General features: G+C 34.7%; 2 protein-coding genes across 2 annotated transcripts in view; both read left to right on the top strand.

The window, feature by feature from the left end:
• LOC135201390 (larval cuticle protein A2B-like) overlaps window positions 1-3,420 on the top strand; it is a 3,942-nt gene extending 522 nt beyond the window's left edge. The window contains exons 2-4 of the mRNA XM_064230258.1: window positions 153-245; window positions 1,076-1,213; window positions 3,141-3,420. Of these exons, the coding sequence (XP_064086328.1) occupies window positions 153-245; window positions 1,076-1,213; window positions 3,141-3,296 (387 nt within the window). The 3' untranslated portion in view covers window positions 3,297-3,420. The remainder of the gene's footprint in view (window positions 1-152; window positions 246-1,075; window positions 1,214-3,140) is intronic.
• An 11,961-nt stretch (window positions 3,421-15,381) lies between these two features.
• LOC135201273 (cuticle protein-like) lies at window positions 15,382-18,564 on the top strand. Its single transcript, XM_064230145.1, has 4 exons — window positions 15,382-15,439; window positions 16,243-16,341; window positions 16,751-16,888; window positions 18,288-18,564. Exons 1-4 carry the CDS (start codon window positions 15,428-15,430, stop codon window positions 18,420-18,422), a joined length of 384 nt encoding a protein of 127 aa, XP_064086215.1. The 5' UTR covers window positions 15,382-15,427; the 3' UTR covers window positions 18,423-18,564.
• The last annotated feature ends 2,550 nt before the right edge of the window (window positions 18,565-21,114 follow it).

Genomic DNA, 21,114 nt, shown 5'->3' with positions numbered 1-21,114 from the left:
ATACAGGCATACATTACTACTGTGTATCTATTCAAAAACGCAAACACACGCGCACACATACCTGAGCATATAAATATATGAAGTTACTAATTTGGACATAAGCGTCTGAAATAAATGCAGGAATAACATGACTCATTCTTTTTCTACCGAAGGCTGCAGTCGTGGTGGCACTGATTGGTGTGGCACTGGCCATCCCCGCTGATCCCTATGGCGCACCTCCAAAGCACCAGCCATCATACAAAGCGGTAATATATATGTAAAATGTATTCGTCCATTGTTTGTATGGAGACAGTCCTATTGCATGTGTTGATACACTATAAAACATAAACTCATTTGGTTACCTTTCTTTGTAATTTAATATCTAAAAATAGAAACAACCTTTCATATTAAATATTTCCCTTTTTTTCATAAGGTTATACAACATTCCGAAAGTTTGCTAGTGAACCATTATAAATATCAGGTTCCCTTTCTATATAAAAATTTCAGGTTTTGTGTCCTTTTGAGTTGAACAACGACAATCTAAGGTCTGGAATTCATTAGCCTTTTGTCTTTACAAGATTAAAATCTCTTAACTTCTCACAAAGCGTTATGCTTTTCTAATATGTGGATGTGCGAGTCAGTTAACACAATTTCTCTTTAATGTATGTATGTAGTATGTGTGTATGTATGTATGTATGTACACACATACATACATACACACACATATATTATACAATAGTTGTGAATGTGTTTGTTGAGTGTTTGGCAATTACAACATAAATGACCTTTTTTATTTCTAATTATTAATCAACAAATAGTCCATCAATATAAATCTTAACCAGGAATAACTTAAAAGCTAAAAGTAATTATGTAAGAGCAGTGCACCTACCCAGACTAGATTCGAACCCAAACGTTTTGAGATGGTTCTAGATTGACCGACCGCATATTTTTATGGATTAAGTTATATATATAGTATATATATATATATATATATAATATATATATATATATATAATATATATATATATATATATATATGAATACGTGTGTGTGTAAGCATGTATGCATATTTATTTATTCCTTTCCAACTCCACAGGAACCTATGCCATATGAATTTGCTTATGGCGTAAAGGATGACTACGCAGGCACTGACTTCGGTCAAAACGAAGTCTCTGACGGCAACACAGTGAAAGGATCATACACCGTCCAGCTCCCCGACGGACGTAAACAAACTGTGAGTATTACTAAAGGCAACAAATGCCATTGATTACATTACATTGCCAACTAAAATCAGCCAAAGACTGCGACTGCTCGATTGCAGCCCCGTTATTACCGTACGGTCAATTTTTGCAGAATTAGCAAAAAAGTACAGCGTAGAGAACTTTACTTGACGTTAATTAAAGGAAAACCCCCAATGACAGAGGTGCGACACTCAACCCAACCCAACCCCCAGCTGTTTTAAGAGAGCATAAAACTGATCTGTTACGAGGCACAGTTGTTTGTAACAGGAAATGGGTGGAGCGTCAAGAGATGGTTTCTCCCACACAAATCGCTTAACAACATCAATAACATTCATCTCACGGTCCAATCTATTTTCAACAAACAACCGAAATCAACTGTGGAACTAATTGCAGGCAAAAGTGTAGTTAAAGAAATATATGTTCTCGCTGTAGGAATTTATCTCTGGGTAACGGTCCTGAAAGAACGCGGAGTGTTGTCAAATTTATTTTCAGGGAGTGGGTGAAATAGGCATTTGTTTGTATATTCCATATCTTAAGTGTTTTTAGTATAAGCATACACGCACAAACATACATACATACGTGTACATATAAATACGTGTATATATATGCATGCATATGTGTGTGTATGGCCCATCAGTAGTCTATAGGTATATCAGTCTGGCATAAGAAAGCTATCTTAAATATACAGAGATAAAACTGTTAAGTGTTTGAACCGGTAGCCGTCATATTTTTACGAATTACACAACCCTGGAGTCCAGAACGACCTTTTTCCAGCCACTACCTATATCACTATACCCTAAGGCCACTGACTTATATTAATAAGTTGATCTGTAAAAGTAACCAACGAGAATTTTGCCCGACGAAAATGTTGAAAGGAAAGGTAGGAGAGGAGGAGGAGGAGGAGGAGGAGGAGGAGGAGGAGGAGGAGGAGGAGGAGGAGGAGGAGGAGAGAGTTAAAGATCATCGAAGCAATTCAGAAAATGTAAACATTTTCACTTCTGCTCTTTGCGAAGGTGCATGAACGGAAAGACTGTCAATAAGAGAGGCCTTTTACTTGACGTTTCAGCAATTTGCAATATTTCTTCAGAAGAACAAAGCGTAGGATATGCAGAATAGACGGGGAACCGATTTAGCCAGTTATTTTATAAAAATATAATCTAATCTCTCTTTGCTGCCAGAAACAAAAAGTAATCAGGTATACTTTAGTCGAATATTATATTTAAAAACATTTCAACATACAAAAGTATTGTTAAATAGACAGAAAATAAACTTGAAAGTAAATCTTATTAAATAAATACTGACTGCATTACGGGACACATCACTCATATAAGTTGCTTTGGTAAATAGGGTTAAATTAGCATATTCAACCTTTTCTTCTATAACCTGCCTGCAAGCAATGTGTTTTATCATTCTGGTTGCTATTCAAGCCAGGTTTGTTTGTGAAATACGTGGAACTGTATTCTAATACTTTTGCTAATGTAAGGCAAAAGTGTTTGAAAGATTAAAAAAAATAGCAACAATCTAATGAAGCAGAGTTCAAACGAGAGTAAATCATAACCATAGTAACTTGAGGATTACAACGCTGAAGTGTGTATGTTTCAAAATCAAAATGAATGATTCTGCAGCCATAGAGCTGTAAATGTTTTTTTTTTATTTCCTGATTATAAATATCTAATTTATACATTTTTTAATTAAGAGCGAATTTCTATGGATCCCATTTGGTGGTTGTTCAGAACTAGGAATTTTCAAGAATTCCGCTTTGTTGTTGTTCACAAATAAAATGAAGCCAATAAATGAAAATATGAAACAAAACAATCACTGTATACACAGAAATAAATGTCGCCCACTCTGAACGAAAGTTCAGACACAACAATTTTAAAATATCTGTACCCTTGATGAAACCTAAATTACTATTTCCAGGTAAACTACGTTGCCGATCACTACGGTGGATACCGCGCTGAAGTGTCCTACTATGGAGAGGCCCAGTATCCCCATGAATACGGACCCGCTATTACCTTCAAACCGAAGGCTTACAATCCTCAACCATCTTACCAGCCTCAGCCATCCTACCATTAGATGATCAGATGAAGGCATGAGTCATCTTGAGGTCTATCGATTTTGTTGAAATGGTTCGGATTAATGATTGTTGATACACACAAGTTATTTAAGTATTTTAATAGAAAAATAAAGTTGAAAAGAATGCCGACAATAATTTGATCAATACCATCCCATTGACGAAGCTGCCGAAGATGAACGAAATACATGACAATAGGTAAGAACTATGAAAAGGTACCCACCATTGAAGTAGCAAAACTAAAAGCACCAGATACTTTTTTTCGCTAATAACAAGCTCTTCCAAAGCTCTTCTAGCAGAGAATGGCTTTCAAAAGAACAAGACAGCAGTCACTGCAACATTCGACACAAATCTGAAGTGTGAATAAAAACAAATTAAAGCCTAATCAGCAACACTTGCAAATTGCCATAAATGGTGTATACCTTTAACGCATTCACCCGGCTTCATCGTCGCTTCTTCCACATCATCACTCCTCGAACTGCCACTCTCCTGCCTCTAATGTAATTAGAACTGTCGTCGTCAAAGGTAGAAGTAGTGAACCACTGACGACAGTGCAATAAGGACCAAATAACGAGTTTCTTAAGCATACACTGACAAACTTAAAATGGGCTGCTTTTTAAAACCTTTGATAACTCTACTAATATCATATTTTCAAATATTTTCATTTACTACAAAATAAAAAAAAATCGTATCATTAAAAACTTTTACAGTTTCACTATTAACCATATATCTAGGGTACCGCAATGCGACCATGTTTAAATATATTCTTCTGTTTATTTTTTTCTAAATTATTATAAAGTGAACATCGTGATCCCATGCATAGCCATTACATGTTTTATTCGTGACTTCAAAAGCAGTATCACTTGGGGCCACATCATCAAGGTAAGCTTAAGACCCTGACTCTCGTTTTAGAAACAAATCATCTATACAAATAGAAAGCATAACTGTCAGGATAACAGTGCCTTTCCAGTCACCCTCCGCCCCTCCCACCCCGAACGCTTCCTCATTATATAGAGGAAATTATTTCAAAAATTCCCCATTCAGTCGAACTATTTAAATTACAAACTCAGCAGCATACACATATTGATAGTTTAATTCGTCGAAGGATATTTCTGAATAAAAACTGAATTAGACGGCTTAAGAGAAATGGAAATATATGTATTAACACGTAGTATACAGGCAAGCACCAAAAAATGTAAAACATTGCGGAGCTTCAGGTTCTTCTCCTGACAACTAGATGGCATATCTATTCCTTGTACTGTACAGTCTTTGTGGTTTAATGGAGAAATACGCTGTCACCACCATCATAATTAATTTCTCATTCTTCTCCCGTTCTCTTTAGAGAGAGAGAGAGAGAGAGAGAGAGGAAGAGAGAGAGAGAGAGAGAGAGAGAGAGAGAGAGAGAGAGAGAGAGAGAGAGAGCAGATATTGCCAAGGTTGTTATTTCGCTGCTCATATATTAATATATATATATATATATATATATATATATATATATATATATATATATATATATATATATATATATACATATTTATATATAAGAAATATATATATATATATATATATAAAAGATCAAATAAATCAGACAGTAAACGAGCACTTCATGTTGACGAAAATAATGCAGTCCGTGCAACCCACCATGCAATTCCCAAGGCGTAAGAGCTCATTAGCTTGTCAATTACAAATGACGAAAGTTTACAGTATCAAGATTAATTTCTTCTGAACCAGATCTGCGGCTTCCAGGAATTCATCATGTTGGTTTACGATGAAAAATAACTTCACTGCTTCACGCTAGGCTTTTCCCGAACCATATGTCAGGCAGCGAAACTTTTCAAAGAAAATGGTTTCTCAGTTCCCGCCGTACTCCTGTTTTAAAGAAGCTGTCTACTGGGCGCTTCCTTGGCGTTTTGTTCTTGCGCATTCTTTCGTTTTGACTTTTTCCCCCGGTCTTCATATTCAGTGTGAGGAAAGAGAGGAATTAAGGCAATTCATTTTATTGCTTTGTACTCGGATGCTTGTTCCTGCAATAGTGAAGCAATTAAATTTTTCCACCATCTGCGCCATTATTGTCACACGCATTGCCTCTGCTGACACTCAAGCTGTGATGGTAAGAGAAAACCGGAAAACATCGTACACCTTCAGTGTACGATGGCATGAACACGATGCATCGCCTCAGGTTATCATAGTGCAAACGAAAACTGATGACGGGATACGGATGCTGAGATGTCTATTACATACGATTTTTATATATAAAAGTCCACTTCGGTGTACAAATAAAAAAAAATAAGGCTTTATAAATCAAACCTAAGGAAAATGAAAATGTGATAGGAAAGTGGCCCTTCACTGTTGCACAGTTATGGAGAGGGGTTCGTTCAATTAGATCTCGGGTACTGATCGGAAAAAAGGCATATCTTCGAATTGGGTTCGTTTCAATCTTAAATTTACTCTTTGGGCAAATACTCGCTGTTTTTCATTTTCAAAACGGTGGCTTTCATTTTATATGAAGAACGTCAAATGCTCCCACGTACAACTGACTTATTTATAACGTGACTGGAGTTGCTCATATGATCATAAAATGTGGAATCCTATGAACTCTGGAACAATCTCCTGACGAAGTTGTAACATTGGAATCCCAGAAGTTCAAGCAAAGAAGTAAGGCATTACTACCCGGAAACATTTCTCCCTGTATTTTAATGACTTGCCTACATTTTTATTTATTTATTTATACATTGTCTAATAACTGATCTCTTCTTTCTGTATTTCATATTAACTACTTTTACTTCTTTCAAATGAAACCATCTTCTTTGGAAGCTTGAATGTCAAGTCAATGGCTTCTGTGCGATTGATTGTTCCATATGAATAAGGTTCATCTCTTGAATAATGATAACAAATACTATTCCAATGGTAGTTTATTTTCCATCAAGTAGTTAAGCTTTGGAGAGCAGCCATTTGTGATCCTAATATTTTTCTGATGCCAAAAATTGCACACACACACACACAGACATATGTATATATATATATATATATATATATATATATATATATATATATATATATATATATACACAAACTATGAATGTTGTGTAGTATATATGAAACATATTTATGATATATATATATATATAATATATATATATATATATATAACACACACACACACACACTATGAATGTGTGTGTAGTATATATTTATGAAACATACATTTATTTATATATATATATTTGTATATAAATACACATAATATATAGATATATACTATAATATATATATACACACACAATATGAATGTTTGTGTAGTTAATATTTATGAAAACATTTACAAATATATATATATATATAAATATATATATATATATATATAAAAGGAAAATCCTGCGAAAAGAAAGTGAAGCAATGGAATAACCGGTTACTCCATTTGTTTCACTTTCCTTCGTGGATTTTGCATTTAATTACATATTCATCACGTTCTCTATATTCGTAAGTATATCTTAGTTTAACCAGACCACTGAGCTGATGAACAGCTCGGATTAGATTTCTATTTACTTGGCTAGGAACCAATTGGTTACTTAACGACGTGACCTACAGTTTATTGTGGGATCCGAGCCAATTTATATCGAGAAATTAATTTCTAACCGCCATAAATAAATTCCTCTGGTTCTTCACTGGCAGTAGCGGGAAGCCAACTCGGGCTACTAGATTGATAGGCAAGTACTCAGCCCACTCGTCCACTGAGGAACTCTCTCACACACGCACGCACGCACACACACACACACACACACACACACACACACACATATATACATATATACATATATATACAGCATACATAAGTGCAGCCCAACACGAAACAAAGAAAGGTGATGAGGAATTATGGTGTAAAATAGCAATTTCCGCCTGCCAACTTTAGTGTTAAAAACGTCCGTTGGTGGTCACCACTTTTAGCTGAAATTCAATATGTTATTGTCTTCCTCCATTTCCACTAGGTGTGGGCTGCAAATGACAGTTATATATCTTCACGAATTAAGAAGACATAATACTTACGTACATATATTTATATGTACGTGTGTGTTTATATATCATATACATATATATATATAGTATATATATATATATATATATATATATATATATGGATATATATATATATATAATATGTGTGTGTGTGTATATATATATACATACATACATACATACATACATATACATGTATATAAACACGCATATAAACACACTGAGAGAGACGGACATATCTATAAAACTCCAATTGCGTTTTAGAAGCTGATTATGCAATCATGTGTCAAATTTTCGCAACTGCCAAAAAGAAAAGGCATTATTAAAAATTTTTTGGTGGTTTTGTGAAGAGTAGCAATACTCTAACGTTAGATGAATGATACAAAGCCAAATCAAAATCATTATCTGCCATAATATAAATTTTCATGAAGCAATTTTGTAATCGAATAAAAAAATCATTCGAAATTATATACCCAACTGAATCTCATCGGCGATGGTGATTAACTTAATTTCTCCGTGCAAGAAGGCACGATATCTTCAGCAGCATGAAAATGTGATCAACTTAAACGCATGCAAGAAAACAGAGAGAGAGAAAGAGAGGATCTCTATATGGCTCTACGTACACACCCAATTCTCTTTCGTCGTGGTTCATCAAAAATGCAAGTCATCAGCCGGTGAGAAATTACTACTTAAATTCTAACTCAAAGGAGTTGATGGTTGGTCGAGTAAAATCAACTGATCTATAACCCAATCAAACTCTTGCTTATTTCTGCTAAAAAATTAGAAAACGATGGATGCCAAATTTCCAGCAGATTTTGAACTGAGGTCTTTTTATTTCACACAATTTTTTCTCGGGGAAAATAAATGATCAAATTAACCAAAATCAAAACTCCGATTACAATAACTTCTTTCACAATTCTTCAGTATACTGTATTAACCATATAAATATATATATATATTATACATATATATATATACTATAAATAATATATATATATATATACACACACACACACACACACACACACACACACACATATATATATATATATATATATATATATATATATTCATAAATAACCCAAGCAATCAGACAGGCACACACTAATACAACAAACTTTGAGCAAAATCTAATAAAGTGAACATGGTTTATGCTTCTTACTGTACTGTTTGTTCAAGCACAGGCGCTTCCTAATCACGTACCTGAAAAGAGAGAGAGAGAAGAAAGATATGAGTAACCGTTATCTATCAGAGATAAAAAGAGTGAAAGTAAAGTCTTGTTTCCAAAACAAGCCCTTAGCTTAAAATGGCACACATAATCTCATTATCAGGCAATTGCTATTAACTATCAGATTGAACTGGAGGAAAGATAAGCACCGAAGGCGCAAAAATAAATTTCAGTTCAATTACTCAGCGTTATGCACTTGTTTTCTGGCGTGCAACTTCCTAAGCTGGAAAAATACTAATTATGGACATTCTCGCTGGCGATGAAAATACAATTCATATTACAGTTGACCTACTGAGATCTGGTAAGGTTTATACTTTCATGTATGCATACGTGCACTAAAGTATTCGTACCTTGTGTAATTTTATATATATATATATATATATAATATATATATATATATATATATATGTGTGTGTATTATATATATAGATATATATATATATATATATGTATATATATATATATATATATATATATATATATATATATAGATATATAAACATCAAACAGTTTCACTAACAATGGTGGCTCAATATAAAAAAAAAAAAAACGAGAAAGGTGACAGCATCATTCGCATTTCATCTGCTGTTTTGAGGATGAGGTCCCTATGCGGGAAAACTTCCTCACCATTAGTTACTTCGTACGTACAACTTCACAAAAGGCTCATCTATTTACCTCTTACATTAATTAAGCTCCCGATCTACCTAGATATAAATTACCATCCTCTAACATACCTTTTTCCTATCATCTACCCATTCTCCTTGCTCCTAACACGTCTGCATATACACTTTTTTTTTCTTACCAACATATCGACCTCAATTCGTTGCACATGAACAGACCACCTCAAAACAGGATTTATTCTTTCACCTGCACAGCTCTGTTTACCAATTTTTAAACGTATCTTAACGTTTTCACCCTCTTACTTCTCCTCGTACTACATATACCATACAAAACCATTATTCTCCTAAACAACTTCAAGCAATTTTTTTTTTACCTACATTAAATATCCCTACTTTACTTCCATAAAGGAGGGTTAAGCCAACAATCGTTCAAACCCTTTGATGCATCCTTTCACATAAACTAACGTAATTTTACCATTTTTATAAATAACTCTATAATTATCACCCTTTCAGTTTTACTTGAGCCACACGGAACAAACAAATCATCTCACAGTTTCAAACATTTTTCTTGCATTCACATTCAGCATCTACACTTCACTTCCATAAAAGATGGTGGCTCGAAAATCTCTTCATACAATTCCACATTGGTTTCCACAGATACTCCAGTTCTCTTCCTGACTTCTAGCTCACACCTTGTTACCGTCCTTACTTCATCTAGTTTGTGACTTCTTGCCATCATCCACTACATTTACTCCCTTATACCTAACTCAGCTGCTTGCATTCTTCTACCATCCACACTGACTTTCTCTTAATACTTTCCAACTCTTTCACTGCATTCTGTAGTTTTTCTTCACTACTGCTAATCAGCATACATCGTCATTCCACGCTCAATGTAGGATCTTTTGTATCATCTCATAGGTATGCAACTACTTCCCTTTCTCTAACTTCTCGCTTTGCCTCACCCATGAAGATATTAAAAGGCCATGGAAACATAACTCAAGACTAATTTTGACGCTAAACCCCTCGCTTTCACGGCTATAAATTAATCGCTGCCAACAACTAATCTTTGCAATACATCCTTGAGATCCTCTATTATACCGCTCTATCCATTAGCTCACTTGGCTTTTCATGGTTTATGAATGCCACATACAATTATACAATTTTGTACTTACGCCTCTTTTCCAAAATCGGTTACTTCACATAACTTCCAGAGCAAAAAGAGTCAACAGGTTTTATATGTTCCTAAGAAGTAAATATAAAGAAAAACCGGTTATAAGGAAGACCTCTACTGAAGATATAAATTCCATTAAGGTAATTTTCAGTATTTAAAATATAACTGTAAGTGATTCAGCTAGATTTTAGCCTGCAGCACACAAAAATAATTCATAAGTAACAAAATATATATATATGTCGAAAAATCGGTCTTCAGTTCATGAAAGGGATTGGATTTCTGAAAGCTGAAAGGCAGATTAAACTAAAATACCATCGCTACATGTTAAATTCATCATTACACGAATATATAAAGTTAACTACTTAATAGTCTCACCAATATTCATACCTCTCTTCAACACATATCGCTTCATTTCCTGGCGGAAACAGAATGCTATTAAAAGCGTTGCATGACTCTAAAAGCATTTAAGCTATAAACCCAGTGCAACAAAGTTTTCGGTTTTTTCATTCATAATGTTTACAAAGAATGTATTAATTCATTTTTTTCTGAATGCCATAAAGTTACTGTTAAAAACAACAAACAATGTAATACCAAGGGCTAGTAAGATTAGAGAAGTCAAAATATGATATAAAAATTTCCAGGTAACTTACAGATACTATAATTCTCTCGCAGTCGTACGTGGTGAACTTGAGGTCAAATAATAAAATTTAGAACTACTAAGTACAGCTGTCTATTACAAAATCGAATAAAGGAAACATGTGCACGGTATGTATCATTTGAATGGGTAGGTCGCCAGTTACCTTGGCAAACTCTTATTAGTTAACAAAATCATCAGTATAGTAAACTATTAGGTAAGAACGAATCTCATGATAAAATTCCTTCCAGCGCCTTTTCCGTCAGCTACAATACAATCTCTCTCTCTCTCTCTCTCTCTCTCTCTCTCTCTCTCTCTCTCTCTCTCTCTCTGTAACATTTTCCTGAAACGAAATCAGCTCCAAAATTGGACTGGTAAAGTAAACTTACTTCGGCAAGTTGCCGACTAAATCGGCAGACTCGTTCACACAATCCGAGCAATAAAGGAAACAAATTAGGAGCTTTGCAATCACCTGCTGCATTTGACTTTCGGCCAAAAGTTAAGTGAAAAGAAAGATCTAAAAGAATTTCCTTCAATAAAACTGGAAAAACAATATATATAAAAAAACCTAATATAGATTGCTAGTTTGTGAAATTCCTCGAGACAGCTAAATTTTTTGGCATTTACTGACGATTGTGGAATAGGTCCAAACAAATAATATTCTTTTTTACTTTTTCCTTAGGACGTTTTCATATTGAATACATATTCCTTATACAAAATTTGACAAAAAATATTTGAACACAATACATGCATTACTGATTTGAAAGGATTAAAAAAAAATTAAAATAATCTAAAACGTACCTGTTGCAATAAAAATGATTTTTCGACGGGACTAAAAACGATGACATATCCCGGATGTATTCCCGAAAGAAATCACCGAAAACCTGAATGACACTTGCTGGAGCTCAGCAATTTGCATGCGGGACGTGAGTTAAATTTGCAGAAATATATTCGTATGATTGTGAATGCGAGGGATTCGGGTTCTCAAAACCTGAACTACCAGGCGAGTCTTTGTTAATAACAATATAGCAAGTGTACGGTTCTTTTCTGACTGGAATATGTCAGGCATTAGTCTTTTAACTGTCGTACATCATCCAAAGTATTATTAACAGGAATATGCTAACCTTAAATATTTTCTTATTTCAATATTCAGCATATTTTCTTTCTTTATAAACGAGGACCAACGGAAATGGCAATTTAATGTAATTAAGGAGCCAAAGATAGAATGAAAAAAAAAAAAAAAAACGAGGGTGAACTGAAACGGACAAGACCCCGATGTACGCGATGATTTATTACACACACACACACACACAGAGAGAGAGAGAGAGAGAGAGAGAGAGAGAGAGAGAGAGAGATTGTCCCCGATATACGCGATGGTTTATTAAAAATAAAAAAAGAGGAAAGAAAAACCTTGCCACTATTTATTATTTCAAGCGCAGACACACTTGATTTAGGTACGACGCCAAAAGAGTCGATCATTCCTTCAGTGTTCTGAAATATGGGGAAAATGTCTGAATAAATCACCTATATCTTACAGAAAAGCGTTGGGCAACTACTGACATACTGGTCATAACTGATACGAAATCTCATTTTCACTTCAAATATTAGGGAATGCCACAATGAACGAGGGAGGGGCCCATTCTATACCGTATTACAGAGGAAATATATTCACGCGGACAGGATATCTAAAGCTCCGAAATCCGAAATTTAAAATCGTTAGAAAATACTATAAACAAAGAAAATAAGATGCAAGCACACCAATCCTGTTAGCTACTTTTTTTATTTTGTGCCTCAAAACACACAAAGCAAATAAACTTAACTGCAAGTCCTTGAAGGAGATATATATTATATAGTGTACATATATTATATATATTATATATATATATATAATATATATATATTTATATATATATATGATATTTTTATTTATTTATACAGGTATATATATATATAAGCAATAACATGATAAACTAAATTGGTCTTCAATGCAACGAGGGTTATTGAAAACTACCATTCTTGTCAGGAAATAGGCTTATCAGTTGATATAAACATAATTGATCTGGAGAATTTCCCTTCGGATTCTTAGATATGAGCAGACGCAAATCCAAGCACGAAAGTCTAAGCACTTACCAAAGTAAATGAGACTGGTGACAAAGGAACCAGACCTTCATTTTCGACCCAAATGACTCGGAACTTAAAACTTGGAATGAGTCTCAGTTATGGAAGGAAGGAAGGCAAAGGAAATTTACCTCGTAATCAATTCACCTCTTGGAAAAGCGAGACGAAAGGTCGGTCATTTATAGAAAGGCAGAAAGTGGTTGCCAATACCTCGAAACTGGTTTCAATCCGTCTACTCATTCAGAGGGGATTTCGAATGCACAGATAGAGTGATGCAATGACAGGAGGAAAATGATGACTGCTGAACTACTGGTTACCAGCAGGTCAGTTCTAATCAATAGCATTAATAATCCGCGTGAAGGAAAGTCTAAATGAAAAGCTGAGGTTACTTCAGCCCGACTGTCTGGTGGTGTCTGGTGCTCCACCGCACCTTAACAAAAACAGTTTAGACTAAGCGCCTCAGCGGCGTGGTTGGTTTGGTGTTTGCTTCTCACCTCGGTGGTCACGGGTTCGATTCTCGGCCATTCCATTGAGGAGTGAGAGATGTGTATTTCTGGTGACAGAAGTTCACTCTTGACGTGGTTCGGAAGTCACGTAAAGCCGTTGGTCCCGTTGCTGAATAACCACTGGTTCCACGCAACGTAAAAGCACCATACAAACAAAAAATGTACGAGGTTTAAAAAAATATAGACGAAAAACGGCAACGTTTAAAATCAATTCATTTTAAAACTTGGCATAAGATGTTTCAACTATGCAAAATGTGAAATGACATATTGTCAACAAAAGTCACTATCTTGAAAAGAGAGATAATCAGACTTTTTTGTAATATGCTGACTATACTGCCTCCTTAATTGATTTAACATTAATTTCTTCGTGTCCATGAAGATTACAATATATATATATTTATTATATATAGATATAGATATATATATATATAATATATATATATATATATATATATATATATGTATATATATATATATGTATATATATATACATATATATATATATATATATATATATCTATATACATATATATATAATATATAATATAAAAATGGACGAGAAGAGATTGAAGAAGAGAAGAGAGCGAGACGAGAGAGAGAGAGAGGAGAGAGCCGAGGAAGAGAGAGAGAGAGAGAGAGAGTCTTGCAGGAAGCCAGGGAGGAAAGTTATGTAATAATAATAAACTTCACTTCCACATTTTAACATTTAACAAAACTAGCTTAAATAGCATCATTCTAACTTTGCTACACTACAGAAAAATTTTCCTTCATTTTTAGAACTTCTCAGATTTAGTAAAAAAAAAAAAAAACATTATTTCTCAACGTTCAGAGGAAATGAGGAAATACAGAATAAGGTATTCTGTCACTGTATAAAACTTTAAGCAATTTCCAGCTACAAGTGAAAAAAACTACTGGGAAATACAAATAAAATCTGAGGTTCAAAATACCCCGCCCAACCCAACCATTTACTTTCTCTACGCATAAGAAAAGGAAACAAGAAAAAACGGTTCCGCCGTTTTCACCTCTATTTTTATATTCAGTTCCACAAGAAGGGCCTTTGGTCAAAGTTATGCAACGACATTCCACAAAATGTACATTATTTTTCTTATATTCCTGACCCGAGGAAATACCATAAGCTAAACTTTCCTGTTTTAGCATTAAACAGGAACAAAGGCCACCCTGTTTACCGCACTCTACACAAATTTCGGTACGTTTTATTTCCAGTGGCACAGTGCCTCCTAGCAGGAAGAAACCTGGAAAACTTTCACTGTTCTTTAAATATCTCTTCCTCACCTAATTCCGCTAAAAGCAGCTCCAGCTCACGGGTGCAAAACTGTTCCCCAATTCTCAAGACTGGAGATAATAGTTTCTGCGTTATGTAAATGACTTTGAGGAAAATGCCTGCCTGCACTTGTCTCTCGCTGCTGCTGTCAACCATATGCACGCGGAAGCGCCTTCTTAAACAACACTAATAAAGGGAAAAACTATGGCTATCATTAGCATACGAGAAAGTCAACCAAGGAATTTGAAGTGGAAGAAAAAGTGAGGTCTGTTCCTCAAAAGAACAATAATTAAAAGAGTCGCTCTCGTCATTTGAAATAAATCCCGGTGAATGTCAGGTGTAACTCATATGGGACAAAACATCATCTCCATAATTTTCCAGTTCAAAGGAGGTCTCTCTCTCTCTCTCTTTCTCTCCCTAAAATATTATGACATCAGCGTTTTTAAGACTAAAAGGTCAGGTGGCATGGAAAGTATAACAGGCGAAACAGGTACGAGTATAAAGGAAGGCACACTTCCTGCCACACTCCACAGTCGCTCGCTTGCTTCAAACACTTCAACATGATTACGAAGGTAGGTCAACTGGATGTTCACTGTCTCACAAGCAAATCTCTCTCTCTCTCTCTCTCTCTCTCTCTCTCTCTCTCTCTCTCTCTGTGACATAAAAAATTTCTCTCATCTATCAAGAAGGATAACTTGTCACAGTCATAAATCTTCTCCCATCTACCCCTTCTTACTTTCATACAAAAGTATCTCTCTCTCTCTCTCTCTCTCTCTCTCTCTCTCTCTCTCTCTCTCTCTTTCAGATTTCCCGCTATCTCTCACACTCTCTCTCTCTCTCTCAGATTTCCCTCTCTCTCTCAATAATGTGGACATCTAAATGAACGAGTGCGTTCTTGTACACAGCCAAAACACCACTACTTCAGTTCTGTTCTACGTAAATCAAGAAAAATCATCGAACGGCACACCATACTCAATGAAATGCTTTGGAAACAAACCCCGTGTCTTTACTGTCTTAACACATAACACTGTGAATGTTTTTTTTTCCCTATATGCAAGTGAAGATCAATTCTGATCATTGGTATTTCGAAATTCGAATGCAGCAGGAATAGTATTATATCTGTAAAATAACAACAAAAATAAAAATTTGACCATTAAATTCATGGAGGAAAATAAAAATGTTTATTATTAAGCAATTAACTAAACAAAGTGCTTTAAAAATCGTCCGATATCTCGTTTTGATCTCTTGATATAATAAAATAAAATGGCAGCGCTAGTAAAAATGATCGTAGTGTACGGCAATGCAAACCGTTTAACTAAAGTTGAAAAATATGCATACAATAAAACACAAACTTGTAATTTTCAATGCTGGATAGGTACTGGTTTTGCTATTGGTGTTTGCCTCAGCCCAGTCCAGACCCGAGGATCTCTATACACATGCAGACGTGATACATCACTCACAGCCCATTTATGAGGTAAGTGGAAGTTATCAAGTATCTACAACAAGTCCACAGCCTGTGGCCATTTTCCAATTATTTCGATTTAAATATATATATATATATATATATATATATATATATATATATATATGTGTGTGTGTGTGTGTGTGTGTGTGTGTGTGTGTATTAAGAGGGCATTGTGCCTATTACAATTCCATGTGTATCTAGTAAAAAGTAACCAGTAGATTTTACACACAACACACACACCACACACACACACACACACACACACACATATATATATATATATATAATATATATATATATATATATATATATAGAGTGTGTGTGTGTGTGTGTGTGTTGTGTGTGTGTGTGTGTGTGAGTGCTGTGTGAGTGCAGAATGCTAAACTACAAAACCATATCTGCTTCTCTCCCTTCCCAGGACACCATACCGTATGAATTCGCCTATGCTGTGAACGATGAATATGCCGGAGCAGACTTTGGCCACAGCGAGCAATCAGACGGTGAGAATGTGAAGGGATCTTACAGTGTCCAACTACCTGACGGCAGGAAGCAAGTGGTAAGTCTTTCAATCCTTTCTTTATCAACCACAAATATCAAGAAAGGAGATACACCAATTCTGGTCTTTTTTTTTAAAGTTTCTTTTCTACTACTGACTTTTTCATTAGCCACTTTAGAGAAGATTTCCTCACGAGATTCTGAAACCGATTTTTCCCTTAAACTCTTCCATAACCTAGATAAAAAAAAAAAAAAAAAAAAAAAAAAAAAACACCGTTACAGGTACCACGTCCAGGTTTTAGTCGTAAACGCTGGAGGTTTAGATATTACAAGTTCCTAGAAATATAAACAAAATCCGTTATAAAAAATGAACAGATAAGAAATTAAAAATTTATTCCCAAAATTAATGCTATGGACGCCATGGGTAAATTTTTCGTGGTTCCGAAATAATTTACAAAGTAATTTTCATAAATTACCTTCTTGCACAAAGATAACAGTGATTATGACACAAACAACACCTCATCTAATAAAGATGAGAGAGAGAGAGAGAGAGAGAGAGAGAGAGAGAGAGAGAGAGAGAGAGAGAGAGATTTTAATGAAGGACGTCACTGGACAACCCGAAACGGATAACAATCAAACAAGGGTATACAGTAAGACTGTAACTGCATAATGCGGTTTTCGTAAGTTTTAATAGTATTAGCTAACATCTCTAGGTAACTAAGCAGCAGGAGCTATATGACCAATAATATTAAGCATACATTTAGTTTTCTTAAAGGAGTTAGACAAAGTTGCTATATGGTTTGATCAAGTAGACCAAATAGTGCACTGGTGACAATGGCCGCAAAACTGGACGAAAGGAGACATCAGGCTCAGGAAGAAAATATACTCAAGATGGAGGAGGTGGACAGTGAAGATACTCACTGCGCATAATATAGCTGTCTGAGTGTTCTGCTGGCATTTCAGCTAGAGAGAATGGATACGAAAACGGCAGAATTTTTAATCAACAAAGTATTAATCATGGTTCGTCTGGGCTGTTAACATAATTGCGTGTTATATACATACAACTATATATCTACACACACACACACACACACACACACACACACACACACACACATATATATATATATATATATATATATATATATATATATATATATATATATACATATATTCATGTTTGTGTGCTTGAAGATGTAACGCATTTGGAATATCGTTGGTGTTTCAGTCAGCAAAACCTGTCAGCACTATGTTTGGGTAATACTTGCCTGGGTGACAACCAACCACTTCCTAACGCCTAACTAGGCCTTTGAACTTCCATAGGGCAGGGCGAAGGGCTCGCAACCTCATGCCATAATACCGGAACGGCAGAGACAATACATAAAAAGCACTCCTTCAACTGTGAAAGAGCATATACATACAAAATACATCTGATCAGCATTCCTTCCATCTTTCCTTAGGTAACGTACGTGGCTGATGATTACGCAGGCTTTGTAGCACAAGTCCAGTACTACGGCCAAGCCCAGTATCCCGCGACCTACGGACCTCCTGTTACCTTCCGACCAATTTATGAACCGCAGTTGGTATACCAGTAATCCTAACTTGTGGTACAAATAATCGTCTACTAACAGGATACCAGTAACCCGCGTAACATCACCTTTCTTGTGAACTACCATGTTGTTGATTTTGTAATTTTAACTAGTCACTTTAGTTTTTCAATAAATATTTTCATATAAACAGTCTTTCCTTTACAAACATTCGCCTTACAGAGAGAAGTGGAGGGGATCCTATTCAAGTGTACATATTATTACTTACGACGGAAATATGGAAAAAAAAAAAATAGACCCAATAAATGTTAATGTCTCTGATTATAAAAGTGCACGCGATTTTATAAATCTAAGGAAGGGGAATAAGGAAGTGTTTTTTTTAATTTGATGAAAAACGAACACGTGCACTAACTATAAGAGGCATCTTTCAGTTAAACTACAAACCAAACGTAATTCTTCACAAAGTAATAATAATAATACAAGCATCAAGAATTATATATACAGTGTATAATACATATACAAGCACTCAAAGAATTATATATACAGTGTATAATACAATATATGATACACACATATATATATATATATGTATGAATATATATATATATATATATATATATATATATATATATATATATATACTACAACGATACTAAAACACTACACTACACAAAAACCCTTTCAACAAAATAAACACCAGCTGCAATGCGGAATGAATATACGAGATTTGATACCAGCGAACCAAAATAATAGCCATTTCAGCTCCTCCTAGAGAAACACAATACACAGAACATATAAATGTTCATCTGAGGCGTCTTTTGTTTATCTGAGTTTCTTATCCTTCACCATTTTCACAAGGAAATTTAATCCTCGCCTTCCAAGGAATAAGAAACACGAGCTCTCCTTAGAAGTAACTCACGGCAGTAATTTGTTTTCTTTATGTTATTCCCATTTACATACATCTCTCTCTCCCTCTCTCTTTCTGCCATCCCGTTTGTTCCTATCATAAAAAAGTTAATTCTTTTTTAATATTAAACCATAAACAGCATTGAATATATCAGAAACCTCTTCATACTGACAATAAACAATACTTAAAAGCTTCTGATATAACAGGCAGCACAGTTCTTAAAATAAAAATGTATGTAACATTTATATTAACGACAACCTATCCTTATTTCAATATTACCACAAAAGGGCTAAATATGCCTGTATTAAATCCATCTCAACATCAATCGAAACTACCAAAAGGTGATAGTCAGAATTACACTGGTGGATGACCCAAGTATACTGCTCAGCTTATCAAACACTGTTTTTCAAGTCAACAATTATAATAATTTGAGATATTAAAATCAGAGAGAGAGAGAGAGAGAGAAAGAGAGAGATTCCTCATCGCTCTTGTTATTTTGTAATCTGACAGCAATCAGTGTCTTATATAATTCGCAAATATTACGATTTCTTCCAAAATTACAAAAAACTAAGAACAAAATTAAGTCTGGTTTTCTCTTCAAAAATGTCTCTGGGTCAAAGAATGAAACCTCACAAAGTGAAAAGGTCAAATACTGTTCGTAAAACATAAACAAAATGAATCTTTGTAAAATATGAATATATAGTAACAACAGACAAGAATAAATATTTTTGTTAGCAACAATACCAAGAAATACTCTGTTACTTTGCCACCACTCAGTATAAACGATAATTCCCTTTAAGTAGTAAGAGACCACTTTTTTTAAATGAATCAAGAGAAAAATAATAACTATATGTGTATATATGTGTATACATGTAATAGAAGAGACCGGAGTCTTAAAGAGAGAGAGAGAGAGAGAGAGAGAGAGAGAGAGAGAGAGAGAGAGAGAGAGAGAGAGAGAGAGAGAGAGAGAGAGAGAGAGACTCAAAAGGTTAAAGGCTATGGATATTCAAAAGCCAAAACTAGATTAGAAAGGCAACTTCGCCATGAATTAATACATATCAAGAACGGAACTAATTAAAAAACATATTAATCAATTAAATTAATTAAAAAAATATTAATTAACCTAATTAAAAAATATTAATTAATTTCTGCAATCGTCAGAATAAAACGCCACACCCAGTGCAAAGACCGCTAAGACCACTAAATCAAATAATCACAATCACCTATCACAACATTACCTAAAATCACAATCAGATATCCCTACCATTCATTCGTTATCGTAACCACTGTAATGAAGTCACAATTAATAACCAATAGCGTTATGTACGTAATAGCACAGTATGTACAGCCTCAGCATATAAAAATGCCACGCTCAGTCCATAAAGTACAGCTTGAGATACAGAAAGCTCATACTTATACATGACAAGATGATTACTTTCGCAAAAAACTTAGCAATGCAAATACACATCATAAAGCGAAAGCTTCTCGGCAGATAAACCAGGTTCCTCATTCAATCCACTTGTACTGATCAGTATCTCAATAAAGAAACAAATGATGCACACAGAGGCGCAGGCATCGTTAAGCCATGTCATCTAATTGGTTTTACAAGATATTGCAAGACAAGTTTTTATGATTCGTTTCCGACTTCCTTAAGCAGGCAGGTTTTTCCGGAATGAATCATCGGTTAATTCCAACTCTTCTCTCTCATTTTCCCTGATCATTTTCAAAGTGTTCAGAATTACATCTTCATGGAAGTGAAAACTAACGACGTGTTCAAATATATGGTGCAGTCGAAAAGTTTAGCACAGGATATAAACAAGTGATAGCATAAAT

This window comes from Macrobrachium nipponense, chromosome 28 (genome assembly GCF_015104395.2).
Source record: "Macrobrachium nipponense isolate FS-2020 chromosome 28, ASM1510439v2, whole genome shotgun sequence".
NCBI classification, from domain to species: domain Eukaryota; kingdom Metazoa; phylum Arthropoda; class Malacostraca; order Decapoda; family Palaemonidae; genus Macrobrachium; species Macrobrachium nipponense.
Note: the sequence above shows the minus strand (reverse complement) of the source record. Positions and strands in the feature narration are given on the sequence as shown.